The sequence below is a fragment of the Emys orbicularis genome, chromosome 4, assembly GCF_028017835.1.
Source record: "Emys orbicularis isolate rEmyOrb1 chromosome 4, rEmyOrb1.hap1, whole genome shotgun sequence".
NCBI lineage: Eukaryota > Metazoa > Chordata > Testudines > Emydidae > Emys > Emys orbicularis.
The window spans coordinates 21,290,119-21,311,980 of NC_088686.1; the positions used below are offsets into that span (position 1 = coordinate 21,290,119).

The 21,862-nt window shown below is 42.0% G+C and overlaps 2 protein-coding genes across 5 annotated transcripts; one reads left to right on the forward strand and one right to left on the reverse strand.

The window, feature by feature from the left end:
- Positions 1 to 1,741: 1,741 nt before the first annotated feature.
- Positions 1,742 to 9,019, reverse strand: LOC135877212 (cytochrome c oxidase assembly factor 8). Its single transcript, XM_065402597.1, has 5 exons — positions 8,882 to 9,019; positions 6,263 to 6,460; positions 4,961 to 5,024; positions 4,492 to 4,582; positions 1,742 to 1,847 (listed from the first exon to the last, which is right to left on the reverse strand). Exons 1-5 carry the CDS (start codon positions 9,017 to 9,019, stop codon positions 1,742 to 1,744), a joined length of 597 nt encoding a protein of 198 aa, XP_065258669.1.
- Positions 9,020 to 9,109: 90 nt separating this feature from the next.
- BAG5 (BAG cochaperone 5) lies at positions 9,110 to 15,185 on the forward strand. 4 transcript variants are annotated; one of them, XM_065403717.1, is made up of 2 exons: positions 9,110 to 9,282; positions 13,411 to 15,185. In XM_065403717.1, the coding sequence occupies exon 2, from the start codon at positions 13,438 to 13,440 to the stop codon at positions 14,788 to 14,790; it is 1,353 nt and encodes a 450-aa protein (XP_065259789.1). In that variant the 5' UTR covers positions 9,110 to 9,282; positions 13,411 to 13,437; the 3' UTR covers positions 14,791 to 15,185. The 4 variants fall into 4 exon arrangements, with proteins under 4 accessions (XP_065259789.1, XP_065259790.1, XP_065259792.1 ...); XM_065403718.1 differs by having other exon boundaries at positions 13,416 to 15,185; XM_065403720.1 differs by lacking the exon at positions 9,110 to 9,282 and adding an exon at positions 9,334 to 9,382 and having other exon boundaries at positions 13,416 to 15,185.
- Positions 15,186 to 21,862: the final 6,677 nt, after the last annotated feature.

Sequence of the window (21,862 nt, forward strand, 5' to 3'; positions counted from 1 at the left end):
ATGCCCTGAGTACTGCAAGATTATTCGGTGGATCTCAAAACATCTCTAGAGGGCGGAGATAGTAAGCCTTGGCCTATACACCCCCTTTGAGGGGGTATGACAGCATGAAAACAAATGCTAGCAGATGATGCTCAACAGAGATGTCCTTTGGCCATTCCCCCTCATCCCCCAGACCCATCCCCTAAACCTGCAGAACTCCAAATGTGCTGTTTTCACAAAGTAACTTTTGCAGGGCTGGAGGGTGTGTATACACATGTGCATGTGGAGGAAATATTGTGTTGGTGCCCATTCCCACCTAGAGTTTTGAGGAAATATATTTTGTCTGTATATTTAGATCTGATTATTTTAATAGAGATATGGACCACCTGATGAGGATTGCTACCCTTGCTGATGTCAAGCAATCGGTCAAGCATGCAGTGGCCATGTGATCAAGCTCCAAACAACTGGGAGGAGATAGGTCTCTACCACTGGGGACCACTTGGAAGGGTGAGAGAATGGTAACAGGTTTGTCTGGCCCCAAGAACTTCATATATTTGCTGTGGATTTTTCAAATCCAAGAATGAAGCATACATTATTTTCCACCAAATATTTGCAGTTCTACTGCTCTTTACCATTGTATCAAAAATATCACCCCTGGAATTCAAACATTCACATTTGTCCATACACATTCCATTCAGCAGAATCGACTTATCAGGTACCAAAGCAAACAACACATCTGTTCAACTTCATTAATGGGCAGGAAACACCCTCAGTGCAAGGTCATTTCTTTTAAATAATACATAAATGGTATAATGAAATTGCAAGAATTAGTTTAAATAGCACACCTGACCAATGAGACGGCATTCCTTGAGCACCCAAAGCCCTCTGATGCTAGCAGGACTTTTGGGTGCTTAAGGAACCTGGTGAGAGCAGCAAGTGTTTTGAGGGTAATTAACAGGCATGAATTGGCATTTACAAGCACTTTTCACCCTCTGTATTCAACTCCCTTTCTATCATAGCTGCTAAATGACTGACAATGTTTACATTTTATTTGCTTTAAAACTAAAAAACCTTAAATTTATTCATCTGAGCTCTGACAACTGAGACATCACTTAGTCAAGTTTGTTTTCACAAGAATAGATCAATTAAGAAGATTCAGTTGTTTTGGTCATTTATAAGGGTATTAAATCTACATAATATTTTAAGTGTTACTTTAAAAAAGGGATTCTAATCACTCTAAAGAAGAATGTGTTTAAAAATCTAAGTTAAATTTAATCAATGTACAATCACAAACTGCACTTACCTCTACAATGATTATACCAGGGTGGGAAAATTGTAGCCCATGTAGCCAGTGCAGACCATGGCCACTTCCATCTTTTATATACTGATATGGCCCATGGAGACTACAGGATGTGGAACAAGATGAATCATGGTATGTTGGATCATATCGTCTCTATGGGCTGCACCGCCAGATTAATGACGAGGGTGGCTGCAATCTGTTCCATTGTGTGTAAATTATGTGCAGCCCTTCGGCTGTTGGTAAATTGCCAATATAGCTTTTGGTTGGGCATACTTTTGAATGTTCCAGTGTAACATGGTAATGCGAAGTCAAGATCAGCAGCTATTTTCATTCACGTGGCCCGGTATACAAAGTAAACAGTGAATTACTGCCACAGCAACTAGAGCCTGAATGTGACCACAGACAGTGTGTCAGTCCAACAGTCTTTACGGTGTTGTTGTATTCTATACGACATGGTGAGCGTTAATTTCCAACTTTCGTCTTTTTCCAGCCAAGCCTCCTCCATGCCCTCTCAAAGGCCACTTGTCCCATGAGGAACGTGATAGTAAAATTACGTTTGTACCATTCTCTAGATTCCAGCACCAGAAAAACAATCAGTACAAGAAGAAAAAACAGAGAGGATGGGGGGGAGAAAGAGGTAAATAATTGCATTAGCTATCCTAGAGGCACTGACACATGACAATTCAATTATGACCTACCTTTTCTTTCCTCACAGCATTGATTCCCCTGTCTAATTAGGGCTAATTTGCCTATGAAAATTTGTAAGTACTACTATTAAGTACATGGTTAAAAAGAAGTCACACATTGTGTAATCAGTCTATGGAATGCATGGCTGCAGGCACTCAGTTTAATACGCTACTAGAGTTAAAGAGGGGTTGAATAGTTTTATGGCCAATTATACCAATTACATTTGAACTTATACAAGCTAAGATAAGGGTTATCAAGCCTCATAGTTCAGAGGGAAAGTTGATCATCAAGCATTCAGAGAGAATTTTCCTTCTTATACAGCGCTGTACTATTAGCCAGGTGTATGTGTATATGCATGCATTTGGATGGGCAGAGTTGATCACTGCCAAAGGCAGAAAAAAGTCAGTCCTGAAAGATCAAATTATCTGATCCATTATGACAAATGCTAGGTTTATAAGTCTATATATATTTTATTCAGCCAGTATTCTGCTTTGCAAAGTTCATGTTCTTTAAAGTGATATTTATTCTTTTACCTCTTTTTGGGGGGGAGGGGAAGGAGGCATGCCTTTAAGAAATAATTCAGGATCTAGGTAAAACAGTCTGCACTAGTCTTTCACCTCTTGATAACTGATTTCAAATACTTTCATTTGTGAGAAGAGTAAGGATGTTTTGTCATCTCTTTCTAATTCCCAGTGGGCATCTGTCTATTTCACAAAACACTGCACAATTAGCAGGATCTGGTCAAAACAGGCTTAGCGCTGGAATAGTAGTGATGTTACTGATCAGGATCAACTGGCAGAGCTCTATGGGAAAGCTTTTATGTATGGGCCTGGCACAATAAAGGCCTGACCCTGGATCAGGCCTTAATTAGTAGCAAACTACACATAAAATGTAACAAAGATAAAACCCAACATCTCTCTTAAAATGCATGGAAATCAACAGGTCACACTAATAATATTGTAATTGTCTCTCTTTCCCCTTTACTTCCACAATGAGAATTATATATATGCTACGATCTCATTTCCTGTTTATTTCCTTTGCTTACACTTTTACTCCAGTTTTCAAAACTAGATAGTGTTTTCAGTATAAATATTCCTAAATGCATATTCCTGGAGCCAATGCAGTCATAGTATCAGTTAATTTTTAAAATACACTAAAAAGCATGATGAATTTTCAAATTTCAGCTCTACTGCAGCCACAACTCCCAGTCCAACTGGCAATGCTCAGAGAGTGTACAATTGAACGCATGAATAACAGATTCTATAAGCTAGGCCCTCAGAAATCAGAATGCCTATAATAAGTACTGCTATCTTCTGGGCTGTACAATTACACTGTATAATTAAAATGATGTAATTATAGCCAGCTGAGCTGATCGCAGCATAGCAACAAGGACTACATTCAGGAAGAGATTCTGAACTCTTACCTGATAGGTAGAATATTAGTCACAGTTCACTACAGTGAGCCTTCTGATGGCCAATTCAGGGAGTAGCACTGTCTGCGTTCCCAAGCACCAGGCAATACATTTGCTACAGCTGTAACCATCTTGTTATTCAAAATAAATAACCACAGCATTTTTGAGTGTCAGTGTTTTAAGGCTATTACTGTGTGTTTTTCTGTAGTTAATAAACATTAAGGAATTTTTTTTAAATGGTTCTTATGGTAAAAGTACAAAGTTACTGTACATATAACTCCAAACTACAACTCATAGTAAATGTGTAATATTAAAGATCAGAATATTGTAGCAGAAAAACACTACTTCTAGTAGCACCTTAACTCTTTTGGGTCCAATACCGTTCAACACAACAGAGGAGAAAGAGATGCTGCATGCAAGAATAAAGATGCTAAGGATCTCTCTCAGGAGTGATCTTAGATTGGGTTCACATACAGCAAAGAAAAACTCATACAACTTCAAGTACCTCACCCTACAAAGCAAAACTAATCAATTTCAGTTTGGTAAGCTTATAGGTAAAAATGGTGAAAAAGAAAAAAGAAAAAGTACAAATGCTAAATATTATTTAGTTTACATGGCAAAATTTTCTATTGAACGCAAAAACATTCACACATTGTCACTGCCTAATTCAATGTTTAAAAGGGACACAGTCAACTAGAGGTCTACTCAATTTTTCAAAAGTTAAGTGGTTTTACAATCACATTTCCAATTGTAATTTTTTCTCCCGTAGCTGTGTGAAAGACACCGTACAATAAAAAGGGAAACTGACTGACTGAGGGCTGATTCAGCTCCCATCTAAGTCCAGGGAGAGACTGATTAATTTCCAGGGGAGCTGGATCTAACTATAAATAGTGGAAATTCTCAAAGTGACTATACATGAAGTTCTGTCACATGCAAAGTAAACAAATTTAAGGGAAAAATGTATTTTTTTCCTAATCTCTTTCAAACAACCTTAGGTACTACTTCTAACAACAGCAGGCAAAAAGTTTCAGACAGAAGAGCGATCTAAGTTGATGGTGTCCCTTTAACTTAGATTAATTATGTGTATTACCCAACAGGAAGAGCACACACCTACCTGTTATAACACATGTGCTTTTTAAAATTTTTACTTAAAAAGTCCTTGTAAAAATCTGCCATTTCTTCTGCACTCAATGTTACCTTTTGACCTGAAAATAAATTTCAACATAAATACATCAAGGTTGTTCTTGTGATTAACACACTGAACTGAGGACTCAGGAAATCTTGCTCTGCTACAGAATGTGTGTGTGACCCACAGGCACCATTATGCAAAGAGCTACTGTAGAGATGACTGGTCTACCACACACCTGCACAGCCTTTCAAACCCTGACCAACCCGGCCTTGTTGGGCCACAGAACTGCATTGGCAGTACTGCCAAGTGATGCTCTGCAGCCATGGAGGCAGAGGCAGGATTTGCTCTTAAGTTTTTTTAGGAGAGTTTAAACTATTTGGTGAAAACTTAAAATTAACCAGAACCCTCCCTTTCAGAAAGCATTTAAAAATTTAAAAACAATGATCTCACTAACCTGTTTCATCTTTCATTTCCAGACCTTTAGCCTTCAGTCTTGAGTAAACGAATTCTTCTTTTCCCTAAAACACATTTAACATTATAATTAAATGTATTTAATTCTTGAAGTCAGCTATCTTACTGATCAATAGTTTCAAGAATCTGAGCAATATTTATACACCAGATAATGACTACCAATAATCAGTTAACTGGATCCTCTTCAGGAAACCATCATTTAGACCCAATTCTGTAAACTCTTAAGGATGTGCATAATTTTATTCATGCAAACAGTCCTACTGAAGTAAATGGCACTACTCATGTGAGTAAAGGTATGTATATGCTTACCTGTTTTCAGGATCAGGACCTTACATTTTAAGTTTTAAATAAGGCAACATATCACCTTTTGAGGTCTTCCTGACTTATGCCTATTATGGTTGAATTCACAGAAAGATCTTAAGCCTTTTAAAATAAATTCATAGTTACTTAATAGAATTTTAAAAATTGGTTGCTATTTTTTTTAGTTTAAAAAAAAAATTTCTATCTTAAAAACAAAAACAAAAAACCAGAAACAGTTTTCATCACAGCTGGAGGTGAATAGATGAGTTGGTCCTCTCCGAACCTAGAATTCAACATATTCTTCCCATGTAAGAAAAAAAAAATTGAGAGGGACCAGGAGTGAAATGTACTGCTTGAAGCCATTATTTAAAAAACACATCAACAGGACAGTAAAGTTGGTGAGGGGAGCTATGTCCCTCATTTCCCCCTCAGTGATTGCATCTATGCCATTGGAGTTAGAACAATAGCTCAGTTTTCAGTAACGAGCTTTAATCTCACATTCCAGATCCTCCAGAAAAGAGAATAGTCACAACCGTATATTTCTAATGTAAAAAACAAGCAGCAAAAAGTTTGGAGAATCTCTTTATACATCCTCAAGCAACAGTAAAGTACACACACTTTTTAGCTTTGCAGCTTATCTTTATATGCACTCCTCAGTATTGATGCGCCTATTTAATGGCAAAAAGACTCTACTATTATATTAATCAACTATAAAATCAGTTTAAAGCAAGGGATAAATAATTGCAAAACCACACCATTTAGTAATAGTTTATAAAGGTAAAATAATTAGTTGTAGTGCTCTCAACTATTCTGAACAGCTATACAATATAAAATGATCATGGTTCAATGTCACTATACAATGCAAATTGTGAAAAATCTTTCATCTAGCCAAACAGAATCATGTTTTCTATCAGCTGCTAATGCCGCAAATTCTTAAGGAAACTCAGCACCACCAAGTGGCTTAGTACCTCATCTACATGCTCACCTTTCTGAATGACACATTTTGGCTTGCCCAGAATTGTTGGTTCCAAACTTGAGTTTCCTGTCTAAATTCCCTAAGTCTTCGTCCCAGTGACGATTCATTTTTAGGAATATGAAATACTATTGGTCGGAGGTTTGACTGTCTGTCAGGAGGACCAATCCAATCATTGCAAGAATGTGCTGGAGGGCAGAATCTTGAAGCCTTAAAAAAAATTACATTAAAAAAAAAAAATTTGCATAGTGTTTCTTAGAAAAGTATAATAAAAATGTCTCACACAGTTGAGTCTAATCTTAAAACACAATAATGAAAACAAAAAAGTTTTGAGAGTTCAGGTTAGCTTGATTTAAGTTTACATCAGTAATTCACTTTTATGATATGTTTATCAATCTGTCAGAGAGGCACAAGTGACTTTGGGTTACAATCAAAGACACAGACTAAAGAAACCCTTAGATCACACTTTCATTTCTTCATGTCATGGACATTCTGTCTTGTTAATATATTTGATGATAGCATAGGAGACTGTTAGGTACAGGATGAGTCTCGTATATATTTTCATTTGCAGTTTTCCTTGCAGTTTATTCTTTGCTTGTGTATGCTTGTAAGAGTGCACAAAGGAGATACTAACCAGTGGTTTGTTGAGGGCGGAGTAGGGAGAACTCTGGACTACTAACATACTCTGTTAATGACTCACTTTTTGATTTTGGACAAGTAACCTACCTTCTCTGTACCACAGTTTCCCAATCTACAAAAAAAGGGTGATATTTGTCGGAGAAGCATTCTGAAGTATGTAAAGCACTTTCAGATGAAAGGCAAGGCACTATAGAAATATAAATTATTGTATGCTACCAGCATTTTTAAAGTTAAGCTTTAAAAGGGACAAAGTTATTAAACAACAACAACACATTCTTATTTCTCCATTTATAATTAATCTTAGTTGTATCTCGTAGGCAGGTACACTAGTGCCTGTATGTGGTTCACACTGCAGGAGTACTCTCACTGATTGCAGTGGGACTATGCACAGTGCATAAAGTTAAGTGCATGTATAAATATTTACAAGATCGGGTCCCTAATCTCATGTTCTTTATTTAGAGAGCTGAGTGAACAGGTAACACCTGCACTGTGCTTAGAAAAAAAAATTCTAAACCCAGGTCTTGTGGAATCAACATTTAGAACAGGGATCGGAAACCGTCCCAGGCCAATGGGGGCTGCAGGAAGCGGTGGTCAGCACATCCTTCAGCCCGCGCCGCTTCCCGCAGCCCCCATTGGCCAGTGGGAGCTGCGACCGGCCAAACCTGCGGACACTGCAGGTAAACAAACCATCCCAGCCTGCCAGTGGCTTTCCCTGACGGGCAGCGTGCCAAAGGTTGCCAATCCCTGATTTAGGACTTTGCTAATTTTGCTATATTGAGGAAATTCGGATTGTGTAAAGATTCTCAAACTCTAGCTTCTACTTGTATGATAATGTAGTAATTAGGGTCTGATTCCAAATCACTTGCTGGTTGGGTTCCACCAGACCTTACTGTTTCCTAAGCAACACGTTCATTTATTTGCTAATCAAGAACCACATACAATTAAAAAGCGGCTAATGAGATTTTATGAGACTTGCCGTGACCCTTGGAAAATGTTTCATTTCTTGAGAAGTGCTGTCCAAATACTATTGACGGTTTTACAAAACTTCTTCAAACAATTAAACAGGAAATGCAAGTAAAATCCTGTCATGAGAAGCCCTGGGAATACGGGAAGCATAATAATCCAGGGAAAATATAACCCCAGAATCCACACACACACACACACACACACACACACCCTTCTCTCACCAGAGCCAGGAAGAGAACCCAGGAGTCCTGGCTCCCAGCCTCTAGCTGCTAGAGTCTAGCACAGGGGTAGGCAACCTATGGCACGTGTGCCAAAAGCAGCACGTGAGCTATTTTCAGTGGCACTCACACTGCCTGGGTCCTGGCCACCAGTCCGGGGGGCTCTGCATTTTAATTTAATTTTAAATGAAACTTCTTAAACATTTTAAAAACCTTATTTACTTTAATAGATAAACTAAACTATTGTTGTATGTATAGACTTATAGAAAGAGACCTTCTAAAAACGTTTAAATGTATTACTGGCACACGAAACCTTCAATTAGAGTGACTACATGAAGACTCGGGGCACCACTTCTGAAAGGTTTCAGAGTAGCAGCCGTGTTAGTCTGTATCCGCAAAAAGAACAGGAGTACTTGTGGCACCTTGCCGACCCCTGGCCTAGCAGATTCCCTACTGCCCCTGGGAACAAAGCGCAGGAGTCCTGACACCCAGTGCCCAGCTGCACCCAGCAGGGCCCCAAGTCTTGTACCGAAAACCATGGGGCAATGAGGCTCCATGCAGGTCCAGCGGTCCACCTGCATGGAGCCTGAGGCAGGGGTGGAGTCCCCCCTCCCGGGAGAGAGGGAGAGAGGGAGTTCTGGCTCCCCGCGCTGCCTACTGGACCCTCCTACTCAGCAATACAACCCCGGCGGGGCGGGGCAGGGGATCCCTCCCTCAAAACAAGGGGACAGACCCCGGGCGGGCCGGGCCGGGCTGGGCTCTCAGCGGAGACTTTCCCCGTCACCCTGCGCCCCCTCTGCCTGTTTACCCGGCTCTCCGGCTCGTGCCCCCTCTCAGCGGCCAGGAGCCCCGCGCCGCCACCGGCTCCGGAGAAGCAGCGGCGCGTCCCGCTACACACGCGCCTCGCGCACAGGCCCGCTCTAAGCGCTGCTGCCGCCGCTGCCATCACGCCTCTCCCCGCCGGCGGCGGCTTTACGGCCTTGTCGCAAGGAGAAGGCCGCCCAAAACTTCTCCCTGCGGTGCGGCAGGCGGCGCAGCTCCGGCCTCTGGGCGGCGGTAACCGGGGATAGAGCGTCTCGCTCGGTCTCTAGGCTGCGCAGCTCAGGCTGCCCTTCGCTCCCTTCCCCGTGCGCCCCCCGCCGAGTGAGGGCGGGGACGGGGGTCCTCGGGTTAGCCGCCGTTTGGCCTGCGGGCTACTGACAGCCACAGGTGAGAGGCCGGCGGGGAGGGGGGGACAGAGGGGCCCGCCCGGGGGACTCTGTAGCCGGCCCATGTTCCGTGTGCGGGAGAACAGCGTCTGCTGAGCCGGGTGAGGGGCGGACGTCGCGGGGAAGAGCAGAGCAGGGGCTGCCTGGGGAGGGGTCGGGCTGCCGGGGCGGTGGGGGGCGTGGAGGAGAGGGGGGGCTGATAGGGAAGGGGTCCGGGCTGCCGGGGGGACTGAGGAGAGGGGGAGGCGGGGTCTCCACGCGGGGCTCTCAGCCACCTGTGGCCCCGGGGCCGGGCTTTCGCTCGCTGCCGACGCCGCTAAGGGGGAGCCGGCTCTGGGCCCCGGCACTCGCTCTCCGTTCCCCCGGGACGCCCCCATTGTGAAGTCACCACCTGCCGGCGGTGGGGTGGCGCAGCGCGGCCCGGCGGATCCCGGCCCCTCCTGCAGGGATGTAGCGAGTCCGGGCTCCGGGGGGATCGGGGCCTGCTCCAGGGGACTGTCTTCCCCCAAGGCTGCTGGCTGGGGTAGGCGCCATGTGGTTATCCCGATCTGTGGGGACTAGGGGCCATCTCACCCCCCCCCCCATTTTATGCAGGGGCCGCAGTGCTGGGGATGGTTATGGATGCTGCTTGGGAACAGGTGGTGCTGGAAGGGGGACCTCAAATGAGCTGGAAAGAGTGAGGAAAAGTGAAGAGTGAAAGTGATTAGTGAAGGGCTGCCGGGAGGGGTGGGGGGTGAAGGATACTGAATGAGGTAGGAGAGGGGTGCCAGTACTAGATGGGCACAGGTGAAGAGCGCTGGATGAGGTGGATGCGGGTGAAGGGCTCTGGGTGTGTAGAAACAGGTGTAGATTGTCAGGGGTAGATGGGTGCACGTTAAGGGCACTGGATGGTGGAGGAGGCTTGTGAGGGTTGCTGGGGGTAGATAGATGTGGGTAAAAGGTTGACAATGTTGGTTGGTTATAATCCCTATTCTGAATAATGCAAGTGAATGGGAAGGGTGTATTTATTTACTAGGTAGGGGTGTGTGTGTATGTATGTATATTGTACTAAAAAAATTAAGGATTGGAAATTGCCTCCTTAATTTTTTTCATTGCTGAAGTAACCAATTTGTTTTGCATTGCTTGTAATTGTTATAGCTGAGGGAGTGAACAAAGACTTCTAGCGGTGTAAATTCAAAAGTGCATATTAGGGCTGGAATACTTGTGGCACCTTAGAGACTAACAAATTTATTTCAGCATAAGCTTTCGATTGTAAGAGGCCAATCAATTGGCCTCTTCCAATTGGTATGCGTACTTCCACCTTTTCATGTTCTCTGTATGTATAAATATCTTCTGTCTGTGTGTTCCACTCCATGCATCTGAAGAAGTGAGCTGTAGCCCACGAAAGCTTATGCTGAAATAAATTTGTTAGTCTCTAAGGCCTGGTCTACACTAACCCCCCAATTCGAACTAAGGTACGCAACTTCAGCTACGTGAATAACGTAGCTGAAGTCGACGTACCTTAGTTCGAACTTACCGCGGTCCAGACGCGGCAGGCAGGCTCCCCCGTCGACTCCACGTACTCCTCTCGCCGAGCAGGATTACCGGAGTCGACGGCGAGCACTTCTGGGTTCGATTTATCGCGTCCAGACAAGACGCGATAAATCGAACCCAGAAGTTCGATTGCCTGCCGCCGAACCAGCGCGTAAGTATAGATGTACCCTAAGGTGCCACAAGTACTTCTGTTCTTTTTGTGGATACAGACTAACACAGCTGCTACTTTGAAACCTGATATTAGGGCTGGTGATTAATCACATTTAACTCATGCGATTAACTCAAAAATTAATCGCAGTTTTAGTCGCACTGTTAAACAATAGCATACCAATTGAAAATTATTAAATATTTTTGGATGTTTTCTACATTTTCAAATTTATTGATTTCAGTTACAACACAGAATACAAAGTGTTCACTGCTTACTTTATATTATTTTTGATTACAAATATTTGCACTGTTAAAATGATAAAAGAAATAGCATTTTTCAATTCACCTCATACAAGTACTCTAGTGCAATTTCTTTATTGTGAAAGTGCAACTTACAAATGTAGATTTTTGGGGTTTTTTTGTTACATAATTGCATGGGGTGAAAGTAACTTAAAGGACTTATTGGTACGCAGGGTGGACGGGGTCCTAGGCAAGGTTGGGGAGGGTGGCTCTGGGCCCCCAGAAGGGGAGGGGCCTCAGGCAGAAGGGGCAGGGCTGGAGCCAGATTCCCCCAGCCAGTGCTGCCTGGCCAACGCCGCCCGGGGTTCCAGCAGCGATTTAAAGGGCCCGGGGCTCTGGCCACTGCTGCAGTGGCAGTGGTGGCTGGAAGTGCTGGGGCTTTGGTGGCGATTTAAAGGGCCTGGGGCTCCGGCCGCTGCCGTGAGCCCCAGGCCCTTTTAAATCGCCAGGCCCCGGTGGCCCCCCCATCAGTGGCGCTGTTGGTACAGCGCTTTAATGTTGGCTGTGTACCGGCCCATACTGGCAGCCACTTTTTTTACTGGTACACTGTGCCGGCCCGTACCAGCTTACTTTCACCTCTGAACTGCACTCAAAAACAAAACAATTCAAAACTTTAGAGTCTACAAGTCCACTCAGTCCTACTTCTCATTCAGCCAACTGCTAAGACAAACAAGTTTGTTTACATTTACGGAAGATAATGCTGCCCACTTCTTATTTACAATGTCACCAGAAAGTGAGAACAGGCGTTCGCATGGGACTTTTGTAGCTGGCATTGCAAGGTATTTACTTGCCAGATATGCTAAACATTCGTATGCCCCTTCATGCTTTGGCCACCATTCCAGAGGACATGCTTCCATGCTGATGACGCTTGTTAAAAAATAATGCCTTAATTAAATTTGTGACTGAACTCCTTGGGGGAGAATTGTATGTCTCCAGCTCTATTTTACCTGCATTCTGCCATATATTTCATGTTATAGTAGTCTCAGATGATGACTCAGCACATGTCATTTTAAGAACACTTTCACTGCAGATTTGGCAAAACGCAAAGAAGGTACCAATGTAAGATTTCTAAAGATAGCTACAGCACTCGACCCAAGATTTAAGAATCTGAAGTGCCTTTCAAAATCTGAGAGGGATGAGGTGTGGAGCATGCTTTCAGAAGTCTTAAAAGAGCAACACTCTGATGCAGAAACTACAGAACCCAAACTACCAAAAAAGAAAATCAACCTTCTGCTGGTGGCATCTGACTCAGATGATGAAAATGAACATGCGTCGGTCCACACTGCTTTGGATCGTTATCGAGCAGAACCCATCATCGGTGTGGACACGTCCTCTGGAATGATGATTGAAGCATGAAGGGAAATATGAATCTTTAGCGCATCTGGCATGTAAATATCTTGTGACCCCAGCTACAACAGTGCCATGCGAACACCTGTTCTCACTTTCAGGTGAAACTGAACAAGAAGCGGGCAGCATTATCTCCTGCAAATGTAAACAAACTTGTTTGTCTGAGCGATTGGCTGAACAAGAAATAGGACCGAGTGGACTTGTAGGCTCTAAAGCTTTATATTTTGTTTTTGAATGCAGGGTTTTTTTGTACATAATTCTACATTTGTAAGTTCAACTTTCATGATAAAGAGATTGCACTACAGTACTTAGGTGAATTGAAAAATACCGTTTCTTTTGTTTTTTACAGTGCAAATATTTGTAATAAAAAATAAATATAAAGTGAGGACTGTACAATTTGTATTCTGTTATAATTGAAATCAATATATATGAAAATGTAGACAACATGGAAAAATTTAAATAAATGGGATTCTATTATTGTTTAACAGTGTGATTAATTTTTTTAATTGCTTGACAGCCCTAGTGCAGATCATTTAATAGGAAGAAGCTTGCAAACAGCATTAGAGATATATGCACCAAAGAACAGGGAAATATTGTATGTTTTGAAGTTGTGGTTCACTCCTTTTTTTTAAACTTACACCAGTAAATAAAGTCTCTGTAGCTTTTTAGCTCAAATTACTTTATTAAAAATTTTAAAGTGACTTGAGGCCTTATAAAAGTTGTTAAAGGTAGTATGAAATATGTCTGTCAGCGTCTGATATAATTTTGTCAGTCATAGTTCTTATTCTTGCCTTATTTGTAGTTCAGTTGGAACTGGAGATATAAGATAATGGATATGGGTAACCAACACCCTTCCATCAAAAGGCTGCAAGAAATACAGAAAGAAGTCAGAGATATTGAACAGCAGGTGGTGATTTTCAGTGGCCTGTCTACTGACAGGGATTACAAGAAACTGGAGAGGACTCTGACTAAACAGCTTTTTGAAATAGATTCTGTAGATACTGAAGGAAAAGGGGACATCCAGCAGGCGAGAAAACGAGCAGCCCAGGAAACAGAGAGACTACTCAAGGAATTGGAGCAGAATGCGAACCATCCACACAGACTGGAAATAGAGGCCATATATAAGGAAGCTCAATCATTGGTGGAACGTGAGATCACACCTTTTTATAAAGGTGGCAACTGTATAACTGATGAATTTGAAGAGGGTATTCAGGATATTGTATTGAGACTCACTCAAGTGAAAACTGGAGGAAAAATCTCGTTACGGAAAGCAAGATATCGCACTCTGACAAAAGTGTGCGCAGTTCAAGAGATTATAGAAAGCTGTATAAAGCAGCAACCTTCCCTGCCACTCTCCAGTGATGCACATCCTTCGGTCTCAAAAATTAACTCAGTTATGTGTGATGTGAACAAGGCTAGGGGAACTCTTATTGCAGTCTTAATGGGAGTAAATAATAATGAGACTTGCAGGCATTTATCCTGTGTGCTTACAGGTCTGATTGCTGATTTGGATGCTTTGGATGTTTGTGGTCACACAGAAATAAGAAATTACAGAAAGGAAGTGGTGGAAGAGATCAACAAATTACAGAAATATCTGGATTTGGAAGAGGAAGCGGACTCTGCTCATGCTTATGACTTGGCACAAAATCAATCCATTCTAAAAATAGAAGAGATCCGCAAAAAAATGAAAGAAGTTCATTCTTTACTTTTCAAAGCAGAAAATGCTTCTGATTTGTACTTGGGATGCAAGGCAGAACTGCAAGGTTTAATTGCCCATTTGGATGAAGTGAGTCCAGGAAAGAACCCGTGTATCAGAGAAGCCAGGAGAAGAGCAGTAATAGAAGTGCAAACTCTTATAACATATATTGATTTAAAGGAAGCACTTGAAAAAAGACAAATGTATGGTGAACAAACTGTTGTGGAACACCAATCCCATAAGGCAGTCTGGAGTGTTCTTGGACACTTGTCTCAGATTCAGAGGGAAGTGCTCTCTTTTGATGGAAACAGAACTGATAAGAACTACATGAGACTAGAAGAGCTCCTCACTAAGCAACTTCTGGCACTTGATGCTGTTGATCCACAAGGAGATGAGCGATCTAAAGTTGCCAGAAAGCAGGCAGTAAAGCTTGCACAGAATATTCTTTACTATCTAGACATGAAAACAGATGAGTGGGAGTACTAGAAAAGCAGTGGCCTGATGTTAGATATTGCTTTCTTTTTTGCACTTTATGTAGACTGATAGTTCCCATGAGCTGCACATGATTAAAAGTTGTGTTTTTATATTCACTCGGGTTATGGAGATTGTGTAAATAGTTGGCTTGACTATATGGCAGCTATCCCACACTTTCACCCACTTGCCATGGCAATTGTCAGTACACCATTTTTTCAATTTTGGTCACCATGTTATGTGGGAGATATGGCTTTCTTGAGGAATTGCATAAGTATCAGAGTCTAATATTTGGTCAAACTGTTTTTTAAAGAAACCTAATGCAAAAGTCAGAGAATGCACGTTTCTCAAAGATGCAGGAATTTCCTTAAAATACAGTACTGGAAAAACTATTTAAAGAAGACTGGGAATTTAAGATTATTGGCCAAATACAAGATTAGATCCATCAACTTTACAGCAGCATGGACATACTTCTAATGTGTTATTCTAATCAAAAAATTAAATACAAAAAAATGTTGGCTATTCATTTCTGTGTTTGATTTGGTTCCATCCATTTCACCTTATTGTGTTTTTGGTTTTACAATGTAGCTGTATTATAATACATGTTGGAAATTAACATTTACATACATAATGACTGGTTGTATCCATTTTCTTGTTGTACTGGACATCTAGGAAAGAGTCCCTCAAATTCAGGCTGTCATCTTATTAGAAGGTAGCTATGAGACTTGAAAGACAGGAAAACTATAGTATACATTGATTAGATAAATGTGAGGGTTTTTTTACTGCCATCCATAAATCCCTGAAAACTGCACTGGATTATCTTTAATTGCCATTTAGATGTATTTTAACTCAGTTATTGGATCTAGATTTGATGGGTCTTCTCAGCAACCTGTGAAAATGGAAACCACTTTAAAATCAGTTAAGTCTGATTTAACCTTGTAAATATAGTTAGTCACAAAATTGTTCATAATTTATGTCGCATTTCATACTGGTCATATGTGATCTCAGACATAAGACTCAGAAAAAGCTTGTTTATGGTGTGATGTTCTTCCTTCATCTCACAAGCAGTTAGGTTAGTTCTGCAGCTTGTTAAATAAACCTGATTCTATTTCTACATGCACTTTTCTCTTCCTTTGTGGATATAGGAATTTAGTAGCCAATATAAATCATACCAAAAGTGTGCTACTGTAGAAGTATCATACAGAATGCTGCACTAAGTGGAATAATGGGTCAAAAATGTTTAAATATAGCTGTTTTCCCATATAGCTCCTTTCATGTTAGATTTATAAATTACTACTTTGTAATGGATTATTTATTTGCAACATTTTAACTAGTGTAAATCATTTCAGATATTTTATATTTTAAATACACTAATTAGAGAAAACAAAATATTTTTTGAGAGACAAGTGCCTTTTAACAACACCTTAAAGTTACACCACCTTAGATAGATACAGGAACTGTTTGTCTAATGGCAGCATGATGCATTTATAGTCATCTCTACCAATTGGATTTTTCTATTTACAATTCAGCTATAATATGTATCAAATGAAATAAAGTGATATATTAGGGGTCAGCTGTGACTAGATGTTTGAGAGTGGGACTTGGACTCAGGAAATTTGGGTTCTGTTCCCAACTCCCCACACAATGACTTGCTTAGTGATCTTGGGCAAGACAGCCAGCGCCTCAGATTGGAAGAAGGGGATAATAATAGTTACTCACCTTTATAAAGTGCTTTGAAATCTCTGGATGAAACAAGCTATGTAATTTCAAAGTATAATTATTTTGATTCACTGAATTTTTGTTCTACTGTTGACTTCTTTGTACATTATTTGTCAAAGAATTTTTTTAAAATTAAATATAGTTGGTAAGTCATAACCCAATACTGAAGATGTATTCTTCAGATGCTTCTCCCTATTTTTTCAATTCATGTGGGCCCTTACCTGTACCCATCTCGTCTTTTTTTTTTTTTTTTTTTTCAAATCACATCTGCTTGGAATTACAGTTTAACCTATCTACTTTTGCATTTCTTATTCGGTTGGCTAAAACAAATTGATTATTAATGGTGTTAAACATCTGAATTATTTTGCTAATGTTTACAAAGGTCATTTCAGATTTTGCTAAGTACTTAAATTGTAGTCATAACTTCTAATATACAATTGCAACTTTCATGACAACAGTTGGATAATGCTTATTATATTTAAGTTTAATTACTATGATAATTGTTACTGTCTGGTCTCTTCAATGGTTAGATGTTTAAAAAAAAATCAAAGCATTCATATTCCTCTGTAGGTCATGTGAAGCTTTCAGCATTTCTAATTTTTTTTCTGTAAAGGTGAATAAGAGAGTTGATATTTTTTTCCATTTAAGATTTGCTTATCTCAGCTTTTGTGAAAGGTTGATTCTTTAAAAAGGCAAAAGCATCAGATGGATTGAAAAATGATTAACTCAATAGATTCCAGTTCCAACATATTGTGTGATCTTAGCTTTTTGCATTTTTAACAGTCTTCTGCTCATGAGTTAAATGTGCAGCATTTAAGATTTGTGGAAATCCTTATCTGGTGCAGTATTTGTAAGCAGTTTCTGCATGAATAGTAAACTAAATAAGCTAAACCAAAAAAAGTATGGTGCATGGATTTTACAGAATCCAGTTTCTGTGCTGAAGAATGTAATTTCTTTGTTTTGTATACAAGATGGCTGGGGAACACACTTGCTTTCTGGTAAGTAACTATCCAGCAAGATGTAAAAGGACCAACTCACAAAAAGCCTACATTTTATTAGTAAGTGGAATGGAAAGGCTTTTGTGTGTGCTGTGCTGTTGCATCTTAGCAAAATAAATGAATGGATGTATTTTTTGTTATGTTTTGAGAAAGTTGTAAATCATGATACTTGTTTGCTGATTATATTGATTTATGAGCAAATTTGATTTGAAGTATCCCAGTCTTGATTTCGTGGTAACCCACGACCATTTCCTCCCTCCTTCTTTCCAGTTTAGTGGATTTTTTTTTAAAAAGTATGCTTAATGGAAAAGTTTGTAACTAATGATTGTACATAAATCTTCTTTAAAATGTGTATATCCAAATTTATCTGTATGCATTATACTGCATTGGTACAAATTCAGAGTTAAATATTGTTTTATTATATCCTTAATTATTAATAAAATATTTTGCTGCCGTGTACTTGTAGTTGACTTATGTTCTCTCCTATTGCCTTTCCTTAAATTTTTGAATGTTAATTATCAGAATGTAACTGATTTCCTTGACAGGAAACTCTGAGTTTTTATTAAAGATATAGAGGCAAGTTTGTGTTCTCATCTTTATTCTCCTAAAAAAACGCAGTAAAGAAACAAAAATAACAGGAGTACTAGTGGCACCTTAGAGACTAACAAATTTATTAGAGCATAAGCTTTCGTGGGCTACAACCCACTTCTTCGGATGCATATAGTACTCCTGTTATTTTTGCGGATACAGACTAACACGGCTGCTACTCTGAAACCAGTAAAGAAACAAAACCTCATGACCCCCTGAGGGGTCCCGACCCCCAGTTTGAGAACCCCTGCAATAGAGGAATACAAATGAGCAGTATAAGGAAGGTAAATCTGCCACTATTTACCTTTTAAAAAAAAATACAAAAGCAAAGGATCGTCCAATTATGTTGAAAGGTAACAAAAAATAATCTTTGAAACTCACTGCTGTAAGATATCATGGCCACTAACAGTATAATTTTAAGATGGTATATTAATTAATTCTTCACTAATCACTAACCGATGATGATTAGAAAGAAATACTCCCCATGAGAAGGTTATTTCACAAAATCCATTATCTAGGGCTGTAGCATCTGATACTAGACACTGGCAGAGACAGGATAATGGTCTAGATGGACCACTGGCTAGACACAGTAATTTCTAGGTCTCTGTTTTTGTCTGTAAGCTCTTCCTACAGGAAACAGGTTTTAGGAATATCCATCTCAGTAATGGAAATGTACAGTGCCCTTCTTAACTGGGCTGTTTCTCCTGATGCAGTCATGACAGGCAAACTTCTGTCTCGTAGACGCTCTTTCAGAAGCTAATTGGAAAACATCTCTTGATGGGAGGAGAGAATAACTCAGCACTGTTCCCTTAACAAAGTCCTGCCAACTAAAAATGTCCTATTTAGCGCTCAAACTTTATCAGGTACACTTTGCATGCATGGTCTCCGAAGAGCTTACAAGCCAAATAGAGAGAGGCTGGGGTGCAGTGAAGCAACAAATAAGCAAAGGGACCAGGCTGCTGTTTGCCAAACATCTTGCTAGTTCCTTGATTTAAAAAAACCAAAACCTAACAGAATTCCTTTTGCTGTTCCAGTTGTCTCTAATCTACCCAATCCCAATGTGTGTGTTAACATTTCTCTTCTCCACCTCCCTCCCATGCCTTCCTTCAGGGCACAAACCAACTTCTAACTAATGGGCATTAGGACTAAATTTTCCCATGGGGGAAGATTATTCCATGACTGCCTAGGGAAGGGGTGGCCAAACTGTGGCTTGTGAGCTGCATGTCTCTTTTACAGTTGAAGTGTGGCGTGGAGCTCCCCACCCCCATTCTCTGCCTACCAGATTGGGGTGGGAGCTCTGGGATTCTGCCCTGTGGTGGGATTAGGGGCTTCTTCCAGAGTTGACTTGTGCCTGCTGAGAGTGGGAGGGCACAATTAAAGGTTTGCCGACCCCAAACAGCTTGAGTCATACCCCCCTCTTATCCTCAGTGGCCTCTCCCCGCAGCTCCCAGGTGTTAGCTCCGTATGGAGAAGGGCAGTGGCAAACAGCTGGGAGTTGCAGGGAGGGGCCATTGCTTTAACTCCAGGGCGAGAGGCAGCAGCAAAAGCAGCCGCTCTCCCTGCAGCTCCTAGCTGTTTGCTGTCGCCAGCAGCTGCCATGCAGGGAGGAGGCCTGGCCACACCATGTGACTGAGCAGGGCCAGCAAACCCTGGCAAAAATCTGACCCCCAAGTGCCCCACCCAGGCATTGCCTCTGCCTGCCCAGCGGCATGGGGTAGGGACTCAGGGCTTCAGCCCCACAGGGCACGCCTGCCAGTGCATGGGGCTTCAGCCCCTCATGGCGCCCTGGGCCCCAGCAGGTGCCTCTCATGGGGCTGAAGCCCTGAGCCCCAGAAGGTGCCTTCCACGAGCCCTGGCAGCCGCCCCCCATGGGGCTGAAGCCCTGAGACTTGGCAGGCGCTGTCCAGCTCTCGAACTTCTGAAGATTGTTGAATGCAGCTCAGAGGGTCAGTAAGTTTGGCCACCCCGGCCTATGGCATAGTTACTGTACCTATCCTTGCCTCTAGTAAGACGGAGACTCTCATAACTGGGTGTCAGCTCCCTGACACCACAAGCTTTTCAGCCACTCAAGCACTCTCTTCTTAGCCATGCCAGCTCTAACTTCACCTTGCAGGTTGTCACGGAGTCACCGGGCGATGCTCTGGAACTACTCCATACGATGCCAGGCAGGACTCTGGGGGAGCCTCCTCTCCGTGAGCATACTGTCTCCAGGGCAAGAAGCTTACCCAGTTCGGCCTTCCTGGGTCTGGCCTCGGAGCATTCAGCATCCCCTTCCACACCGTGCGCTTCCCAGAGCGAGTCTGCACAGGTGGGGCTCCTGGGGAAGCCAGAGGGTCCTGCACCCCAACTCCGCAGTCAGACGTGACTCTCAGCCAGCCAGCAAAACAGAAGGTTTATTAGATGGTCTAAAACAGCTTGTAGGTACAGAGACCAGGACCCCTCAGCTAGGTCCATCTTGGGGAGGTAGGGAGGCCAGAGCACCTTTGGCCCTCCCTCCATTTCCCCAGCTAGCTCCAAACTAAACTTTCCAGCTCCTCCTCTGCCTTTGTCCCTTTCCCGGGCCGGGAGGTCACCTGATCTTTGTCCTCCAACACCTTCAGTTGGCACCTTTGTAGAGGAGGGGCCCAAGCCATTAGTTGCCAGGAGATAGAGTGTGGGCCATTCTCTGTGCAGCCAGTATCACAGGGGCCCTCTTGGTCTCTGCAACAATCACACACCCTGATCCTCCCACCTAGATACCTAAAAAATGCATAGGGGAAACTGAGGCACCCACACAGTAGTCAGAGAAAACATTAAGAACATTCCCACTTCGTCATACAGGTTAACAAGAGGGGCATCCTAAGTCCCTTTGATGTAGTGTAGACATAGCCTTATTGTTGTGCAAGGCTAAACAATAGAGCCTTGAATTCCATCACCAGCCAAACCGAGTGGGGTAACAACTTCCCCTTGGCTGAATGGGCCATCACCGAGATCCATTATCTCCTGGTAACTAAACTCCAAAGCCATAAAGCATACTTTCAATATAAATACATTATTCCTTAAATGTTGTCTGTACATACACCCCACAATGATTACGAATCTTGACAAGTTGAGCTTTCTGTAGAAAACTGACATGTTGCTCTTTATGGATAAATATTCTGTAAGACATTGTGACGATGCGGTTCTGGCGGAACCCAACTGAGAGTGCCAACTCAGGACAAATTGCTCAAATAGGGCAGTTACAGCCCAAGGCTGGGGTTTCTTCCACCTCTAAGGCAAACCAAACCAGCCAGATTAGGAGGACTTCGGTCTCACCCCACTGGCTAACCGCAAGTCTCACAAGCAATCTCCTTAGGCACTCGTTTCCCAGTATTACCACCAGTGCCACTCGTTATGGGGACAAATGGTTATGAAAACCAATATCCCAGTAAAAGAAAAAGGTTCTCCTGATCCCAAAGGACCAAGCCCCAGACCCAGGTCAATATACAAATCAGATCTTACCCACAAATCACGCTGTTGCCAATCCTTTAGAACCTAAAATCTAAAGGTTTATTCATAAAAGGAAAAAGATAGAGATGAGAGTTAGAATTGGTTAAATGGAATCAATTACATACAGTAATGGCACAGTTCTTGGTTCAGGCTTGCAGCAGCGATAGAATAAACTGCAGGTTCAAATCAAGTCTCTGGAATACATCCCCCGCTGGGATGGGTCCTCAGTCCTTTGTTCAAAGCTTCAGCTTGTAGCAAAGTTCCTCCAGAGGTATGAAGCACGATTGAAGACCCAATGGAGATGGGGCATCAGC